Source organism: Antrostomus carolinensis, unplaced genomic scaffold (genome assembly GCF_000700745.2).
Source record: "Antrostomus carolinensis isolate BGI_N321 unplaced genomic scaffold, ASM70074v2 scaffold15962, whole genome shotgun sequence".
NCBI classification, from domain to species: domain Eukaryota; kingdom Metazoa; phylum Chordata; class Aves; order Caprimulgiformes; family Caprimulgidae; genus Antrostomus; species Antrostomus carolinensis.
This window is the reverse complement of record NW_010300328.1, coordinates 1-8,843: the sequence shown is the minus strand read 5'-3', so window position 1 is coordinate 8,843 and position 8,843 is coordinate 1. Positions and strand designations below refer to the sequence as shown.

General features: G+C 41.3%; 1 protein-coding gene across 5 annotated transcripts in view; it reads right to left on the bottom strand.

Moving 5' to 3' along the window:
• SRGAP2 (SLIT-ROBO Rho GTPase activating protein 2) overlaps positions 1–8,412 on the bottom strand; it is a 102,005-nt gene extending 93,593 nt beyond the window's left edge. For all 5 annotated transcript variants that reach the window (XM_029083783.1, XM_010163109.1, XM_029083784.1 and 2 more), the window contains exon 1: positions 8,346–8,412. In XM_029083783.1, coding sequence (XP_028939616.1) covers positions 8,346–8,412 — 67 coding nt within the window. The remainder of the gene's footprint in view (positions 1–8,345) is intronic.
• Positions 8,413–8,843: the final 431 nt, after the last annotated feature.

The window sequence follows — 8,843 nt, the reverse complement described above, 5'->3', positions numbered from 1 at the left end:
AGGCCAGTCTAGACCTGCTCTAGTGGAAGGTGTCCCTGCTGATGGCAGGGGGGTTGGGACTGGATGAGCTTTAAGGTCCTTTCCAACCCAAACCAGTCTGGGATTCTATGAAAATAAAACCCCTTCACATGTCACAGCAACAGCTCCAGGCCCGGCACTGTCCTTGCTGCAGGGATCAGTGACGATGCGACCGGCAGCCGAACCAGCGCAGCTTTTCAGCCTTCCCTCATGCCATCAGCATGCCACGCAGGGGCTAAAAACCAAAGAAACTAGAAAAATACCTTTCTAAACAATCCAGTTTGTACAATAAACACTAGTTTCTGCTGCTAATCATCCTCTCCCTTTTCAGGTAGCAAATAAAAGCTACAGCAAGAAAAACACATTCATTACCCCGTAGAGTTTGCCTTACAAAAACCCAGCGATGACAAAGAACTGTTTTGATTGACTGAGCCTTAGGATCTTTGGTTAGAAAACAATCAATCCACTTGTTCAGAGCAAGCAGTTTAGCAATTCTGGCAGCTACAGGTCTGCCAGGAACAAAACCCCTTCCTCAAAGGACCATCAGAGCATGCCCCTGCAGTGGGACTGGCTAGCTGTCCAAAGAAAGAGTCAGGGACTAATTCCCAGGCAACAACTGTCGTTATTTTAAGTAGATTCAATTTCCAAGCACTCCCCATCCATAAATTACACAGCTCCATGGCTTGCTCTCTGCATGAACACTGTTGTCCAACAACAGCAGTACAAAAACAAACCAAAAAACACTTCCCTACTTAAAAGAAGAGAAGCCAAAAGGCTCTTCCTGGAAAGTATTGCAATTAAAAAAAAAACAACCTTCAAAATTAGTGGGACTGACCACATCACCCTGCTGCAGCACTTCATGACTGCAGATTAAAATCCACTCTTGGTTTAGAATTAATCTGTTTATTTGGCTCCTTCTCAAGAGTCAAAAAGCCAGGAGCTGCTTATGTGCCACAGGATAAGGCAGCTCCCTGCCCTAATTCAGCTGATTTCACAGAAATAAACGTGAAGCCAAAGCTGCTTCTGCAGCGTGCTGAAATCACTTAAGACCTAAGAATTTTTGCACCACGTTTAGCAACACCTTGAGGAAAAAATGATGAAGAAAAAGCAGCCATTAAAGGAGATGGGAGAAGCCTCTGAACATGTTGAGAATTTGCTGCTTGTAGTTTATGGCAGCGATTTACTGCACTATTCTGTGCAGATGCTGCAGCGTACGAAAGGGTGAGCACCAGATGAAACCACACAGCTGTGCCAGGCGTATCAGCTGAGATTTACACCCAGGCACGGCTCATATTTAGAATCATAAAATTGTTTTCGTTGGCAAAGACCTTTAAGATCATCAAGTCCAACCATTAACCTACATTTATACTTGCAACCATCTCTGCTGCCTGGCTTCGTTAAAGACCGGCAAACGCTGAGCTCGTTTCTCCCGACGTGCGCATCCTCATGACGCTGCCCGCCACCGATTCTTCTCCAGGCTCACCACATGCACGCTGCCATCCTAACATCATGTCCAGGCTGCTTCAGAGTGCAAGCAGCCCTCCCACAGAACTCCAGCTCTTATAAACACATGATCCTTTTACACTCAGAACTGCAGAGGAAGTGATTTTTTATTTATTTATTTATTTAAATCCCAGCCCCTTACTTTTTTTCCAATCAACGATTAACTTTCACCATATCCATGAAAAGCAAAATGACTGGCTCAAAAGCTTTAGAGTTTAACAGTAAATAGTTACTTTGATGGCAGAAAATAATGTTTTAAATGGTTCAAATACCTTTGCAGCATCTACTTGGAAAAAACACCAGCTGAGCTGCCCTGATGCAGTTACTCCATATCCACATGGAGTTAAAGTTACTCCTTTAAACAGTCAGTTCAGGAGTTTTGCTGACCACTACCTGGAGATTTCACTAAACTAAAGTCCTGTTTTATCTTTTATAAATATACTATTTTGGAAGAAAAGGAGAAAGAGGAAGTACAAATGAATAATGGTCTCTAATGATGGAATTACACTGAAGACTCTTTCTCCCGTTTTCTCCCATACTTTTTTATCCCTCAGTGAATTAAGTCATAACTCTGCATTTGCTTCCATTGCCTCCAAAACGTTGCCAATATTCAGAGAGCAGGGCTCCCATGATGTTGTAAAAGTTCTCAAAAAGAAAGCATGAAATCTGCAAAAGTCATACAAAAAGGAACTAAATAAAGTCATAAGTAATGAATATCAACTGTGCGTGGCATGGCGAAAGCTATTCAAAAGAACATGTGTTTAAGCATATTTTCCATCTCAACAAAGGGTTAGATTTTTCACTCTTCATAAAGGCAGCTGAAAAAGTTGACCAGGCAAATAGGTTCTTCCAAATGAATTCCCAAAATGAGCAAAAAATTAGTAAGCATGAAAAACAACAACAACAACAAAAAGTCAAGCCTTTTAAGTAACAGTAAAAAGGAAAATATACTAATGTGTACCCTTACCACGAAAGGAAATCATTCAGAGGGGAGGAAAAATGTTGTGGGGCTCCCTTAGTTAGGAGTTAGGGAAAACTGGCTATCACTAGTGAACTTTTTATAGAAATCCTACTGGAGTTACACTGGCAACTCCTTCTGCTTTTGGAGGAAACTGCAAGACTTCAGTGGACTCAGGTCTTTTGGTCAGCTTTGGTCTCTAGCCTTGCAACACGTGATGAATCAGCGACAGAGGGATTTTGGAGATGGAGAGGAAAGAAGGAAGACTCTGCATACTTTCACCTCTTCCCATCCTCATTAATAATCCATTAGTGGGAACTGTACACAGGACAAAAAGAATTACAAACTATTGCTGTAACATCAAACCAGTCTCTCAACAGCCCCTTCCCCCTTTCTGGCAGCAGGCTGCTTTGTTGGCCCAATCCATCTCCAAAACACAAGGGATTAGCACTATCAAGAACTGCAGAAAAACAGATGATCCTACAGCAATTCCATAGCCGGAGTTTGGAGCAAGTCATTGTTGCAAACAAATGGAATCACTTACACACACAGAGCAATGATTAACTGTAAAAATCCCTTAAAAGGTAGTTTTACATTTTCAATGGAAACGGTAATCCAATACATACAAACTCAAATCTCAAAATTCGAAACTATTCCAGCTCCACCACATCAGGGTGCGTGGCTGAAAAGTCTATTTACACGGTGTATTAAATAGGTGTTGCCAAAGAAGTGGCCAAGAGCTCAACTGTAACTCTCCAAAAAGCACACACACGTGGTGCCAGCACCTGCAAACCCAGCAATACCCTACAGTGACCAACTTGGTGACCTGAACAGAAGACAAACACAAAAGAGAAATCATTGTACACGCATAACATCAACGCTACTGATCATCCCCAGGTGCACAGAGTTAGCAACAAAATACATCACAGTGATTTCAATTTATTGATCTAAAAATCAAAAGATATTTCTGCAAATTCTAGCTGCTTTCCAGACCAGCGCTGCACGGACAGCGGGAACATGAAAACTTTCAACAGTTGAGAGAAATGCCAGTTTTGTGTCAAATCACAACCAAAAAAGCATCACACTTCCTTTCCAGCCTCCAAACTGCAGCTGCTGACCCAGTCACGGCTGCTTTTGAAATCTTTCACGCAGAGAAGGTCTGGACCATTCCTCAGAGTTAACCAGGATTAAAAACTGCTGACCATCAACCAAGGCACTCAGAAGATCTACCATACGAACGAGATTTGTATACAGCATTTAAGGCATTTTTAAGCAGCATTTAAAGCTAAAGGTGACAATCAGATCAAATACACTACTGGTTGTTCAACCTGGAGAGGAAAAAGGGACTTCTCTGCATTTTCTCAACAATTTGGGGGAGATTAAAAAGGAAGTTTGGGGCATTTTAGCAGCCTAATCTGATGGCAGCTGGGAGGCTTGCCTGAAGTTCTTCTCATCAGGCATCTTGTCTCAGTTGAAGACGCGCTCAGCTAAATAACCAGGCAGCCACCTCTGAGCTGTGCTCACTCCTGCTATAAACTCCCTCATCTATTTTTCATATTCCTGGCGCTTTTTGGACTGTGCTGCAAGATCTGCATTTTAACCTTTGCTAGAGACTACCCAAGGACAGAAGTAGTTTATGAACGCTCGCTGTGTAAAAAAATTTCAGTATTAAATTTCTGTAGCCCAAACCATGAAGCTATTTACTGAAGCTTTATACAAACTAATTAAATATAAGGCTCTCGTGGGACATGAGGAGAAAGAAAAGAAGAATTAAGAGATAAATCACTGGCTTTTCTTTCCAAATGTACACTCCAATTTAATACATTAAACCAAAAACCAGTCTGACAGTCCTTGGTCGGGCACAGATAGGCAGCATCCAAATCTCACATGGAACACACTGCACAGCATAAATTAATTATCTCTGCTTTACCACAACTTGCACAAAGGAATTGGGACAGACAATCCAGACAAGGGGATGAGTTTGAGATATCAAAGGCTCCATATGGAGACCACAGAATCTCACTTTCCAGCTTCACAGAACTCATAATCTTTGTGAGCACATGGTACAGAAACATATCAAAGCAGCACTTCCCTCCCTGCTGACCCCATGTCATCTTGTCAGGAGAATTCCTACCACATGACACGGAGCCATGTCAGAGTTTCCTCAAAGAGAGAAGCACTCTCAAGTCTTGCAAGAAGAGCCCACTCATACTGGCGACCTCTCCTCTCCTCACCAACAGCGTGAAACATTCAAGTGCAGATGGCACAAACAGAACCAAACAGAACCAAACACAACCAAACACAACCAAACACAACCAAACACAACCAAACACAACACAGAGTTTGCTTCTACCATCTAAAGGCAAAAGATTCAAGGTCAATGCAGTTGTCTGGACACCTCAGCAGGGTAACTCACTTCTGCAGAAGACAGCGAGCGTGTAACTGAACCTCCAGATACCAGAGACCATGGGATCACTGGACAGTTCAGGTTGGGAGTGAACTCAGAAGGTCATCCAGCCCAGTATCTGGTGGTCAGCTCTAAGGTCAGATGAAGTAACTCAAGGCTGTATCCAGTCTGGTTCCAGCAACCTTCAAGGATGGATGCACTGCACCAGTACCTACAGACTGCAAAGCTTGTCCTCCACCGCACTGCGCAAGTAATTAGGAAGAAGCACATCACTCCCTCCACATCCCCTGACCACTGCACAATGGTTAACGTGCAAGAGGTAAACAGTCTTTGCCTTCAGAATTTATTTCATCCTAATGTTGATATCCCCTGCCATGAGCTGCGTGCACACACCAAGGAAGAGCTAACTCCAACTCAAAAGAAGCAAAAAAACTGGCTGTTGGAAGAAGACAACAAACACCTACAGATCTCACAGCCCTGGGAGAACAAAAAGCTTCACTCACCAACACCCTGTCACCCCTACAAAAGCTTTTACAAGAAAAACTACCAAGTTCATTCAGCAACAGAAAACCAAAAATTTTGCATAACAATGACCTATTAACCACAACCAAACTGTTCTTTAAGTAGTTGATGATTAACAACTTAAAGACTATTAAATTTTTAAACAAAGCTCAATCATTCTATTAGTAATAAAGTGCTTAAGTACATGTTTGTGGATTAATGGTTTTAAATGAAGCCTCTAAACGCAGTTCCCAACATACGCCAGAAGGGAGGGTAGAAAAAAAATGCAGTAAGTTTCTAAATGCCAGTAAAAAAAAATATCTGAGAAGCAGATGACACCTTACAATCCGTGCAGCATGCCAACACCTGATTCATCTGACTCCCACAGCCACTGCTTCATGGCATCATTTCACAACAGAAGAGAAAAGATACCAAATACTCCACAATCAGAGTTAATACCATTTCTATGCCATTCCTGCAGTTAAAGTCAGAACTTCATCAGGACACCAGAATTTTTATGGAAGGACCATGGAATGTCTAATAACTAGGTAGCACCACACTTTTGCATTTGAGTGTATCTTTAGCACCATCTCATCTTCCTGCTGTGGTAGAGAGACCAGCACATCTCTGGAATTAGAGGGTCTTACCACTCATGAGTTTTCCTATAGAGCCAAACCACTCTCCAACTCAGAACCAAGGTATCTATGAGAGGTGAAGCAAGTTTCATGAAATTTTAAGAGCTTATAACTTCCAAGTCTCCTCTGAAACTTGATATCTAAAAGTAGAGGAACGACAATCCCAATTGTCAAAGCAGCTCATGAAGGGTTGAAGCCAGGTGGAGAAGGGAAGCTCCCTGTTGTACTTTGAAACAAACGAGGTGATGGGTGAGAGGATTGTTACTGTACTGTTGTGTATTTTTGAGCTGTTTGGCCCATCTACACCTCCCTCCCAAGGGAAGGGCAGGAGATGGACCAGCACCTTCCATTAGTCACTTCTGGGTCTGCCACGTCTGGAGTCCCCTGCGCAGGGAAAGCTGAACTGCGAGAGGGACAAATATCCTGAGATAAACTCATAGCTGCCCTCGCCACTAATTCAGGAAGAAGACCCCTTTCTCCCAGCTCCTCATGATCCATTCACACAGTTCTGCTCTTCTTAACCTCACCTATTTAAGACAGGAACATTTTACGAGGCAAAAGGTAAAAATATCTGTATGCCATGACAACAATTCACTGTTGGCGCCACATTTACAGGTTGAATCGACAGGTCTCCACATAAACACCTCCAGAGCTGATCTGAGCTTTGGCAGGAACTTTCTCAGCACACAGGGAAGGCTCCTTTCCATTCTACCCATCTTGTTGGGTCTCTTTTTTGAAAAGGAAGAGCAAGATTTGTTTCCTAATGCACGAAAAAAACTGAGGAGCGAGAAGATGCGCTTTACTCATTCTAAAGCCTCGTTTCTTACTCTTGCATCCAATTCACAAATATTGTGACTACAAGCTTGTATTTATCACACACATTTTGATGGGGTAAATAATGACAGAACATACAAGCCTTTAATTTTACACTGACTTCAATTCCCATTTCCAAAGACAGCTAGAAAACAGGAATAGAAACTGAACTAGTAAAAAAGAAACATGCTCTTCTCCCTTTATAACATCAAGAACCCAATAATAATAATAATAAAAATCAAAACAAACTTCTACCCAGCTTTGTATTTGTTCAGATAAGCATTTTTAACATGAATGTCAAAACTACCCCTAGGTACAGAGCACTAGGGTCAGTGTAGGACACGCATCTTGTAGGACAACATGTTGTAATGATGATTTGTGACCAGTGAGCACCTCCCCCAGTAGGAAAAATAACTAAGTACATAATTGCAAAACAATATTTTAATTGTCAGTTTTAATCTAGGTTTCCTACTCAGATCTAAATCACATTTTTTTTTAAATCACATTGATTTAACTCAATCAGCCCTGCCCAAAGGCCATCTTTCCTGCATGCTCTGAGCATACCAAGCAAGTTTGAACCGATTAGATAAATCACTGAATCTCATAACTTCCTAACAGTGATATATCAAACCATACATAAACCATAATTATTTCTTTAAATAAGCATTCTCTTGAAAACTTTGCAAAAATAAGAAGCTAAGTAGACATTTCACCATCTTTTTTTAAATTTTTTATATATATATTTTTTTTTTTTTACCTAGGGCACATGATAGCCTGAAATCCAGCCAAGTGAATTCTGCAGAAGACTTGCACAACCATTGCAAATATGCCTCTGACTCTTTATTGCCTTCCTTATGACGAGGGGAATAACACTGATGCATTGGTTTTATTCATTTATATATGTATGCACATATATATGTGTGTAGACACACACACACACACACACACTGCAAACCTTAAGGTGTTGCACTCAAGAGCACAGTAAGAAAAACCAGGCAGTAATATTATGGACTCCCAAGAGCAAAATCCTGAATAATGGAACTTTCTAGTACAAATAGCTTTACAGGGACCCTCAGCACAGTCCCTGTTACTACCAGTGGAAATATGCTCATTCTGACACTACACAGATTGTTAAAAGATTCCCATGATAGGAGGAGGATTAAAAAGCAATTAACTGGCTCTCATATTTCAAATGCAAAGCCATATTTTCTAGCAGCAGACAGAAAAATCTGGATGTCTCAGAACTCAAAGATTTGTTATATTCCATTAAAAAAAACGCCCTTACCATGATAACCTTAAAACAGCAATGCTGTAGTAGGAACCTACCCCATGGGGACGAGAAAAAGCATTGCAAACTCGATCCAGCATTGTATTATGAAAAAGCTCTGGAAATTCCAGGCAATCTGCAAATGATTTCCCCCTTCCCCACCCAAACATCTACTGCAAACTCCTACAATTGCAAGTCAGGACTGCAATAGCAGAAAGAGATGAGAATAAAAACCATTCCTACCTTTAACTTGAGTGTCGTATTCAGCTATGATCTCCTTATCCTTTTTGAATTTTGCTGGCGACGTCATGTTTTTCTTTTCCAAAAAAAAAAAAAAAGATTAACCTCAAAACAGATCCACCAGAACACAAGATACAAATGCAATTTTCACTCCTCTCAATGCGATGCTTTGATTTTCTGCTTGTCCTTCCCCCCAACCACAAAATGGAAAAAAAAATAATAATAATAATAATAAAAAAAAAAAAATCAGTCCATGGAGAGAGGGTGTGAGACGGAGCAGAGCAGCAGCAAAATGCAGATATGAAGAGATCAGGGGATGGAAGAGGCAGCAGTTTTGTCTCCCTGCACCAAAACCTTTAGCAGCAGCATCAGACTAACGAGATCCTGCAGCCCCCAAAGGCTCTTCCTGATTGCTAACATTAATAGCACAGCCAGGGAGTGGAAGTCCTTCCGCACAACATGTTTTGTGTGGGTTTGGTTTGCCTTTTCTTTTTTTTTTTT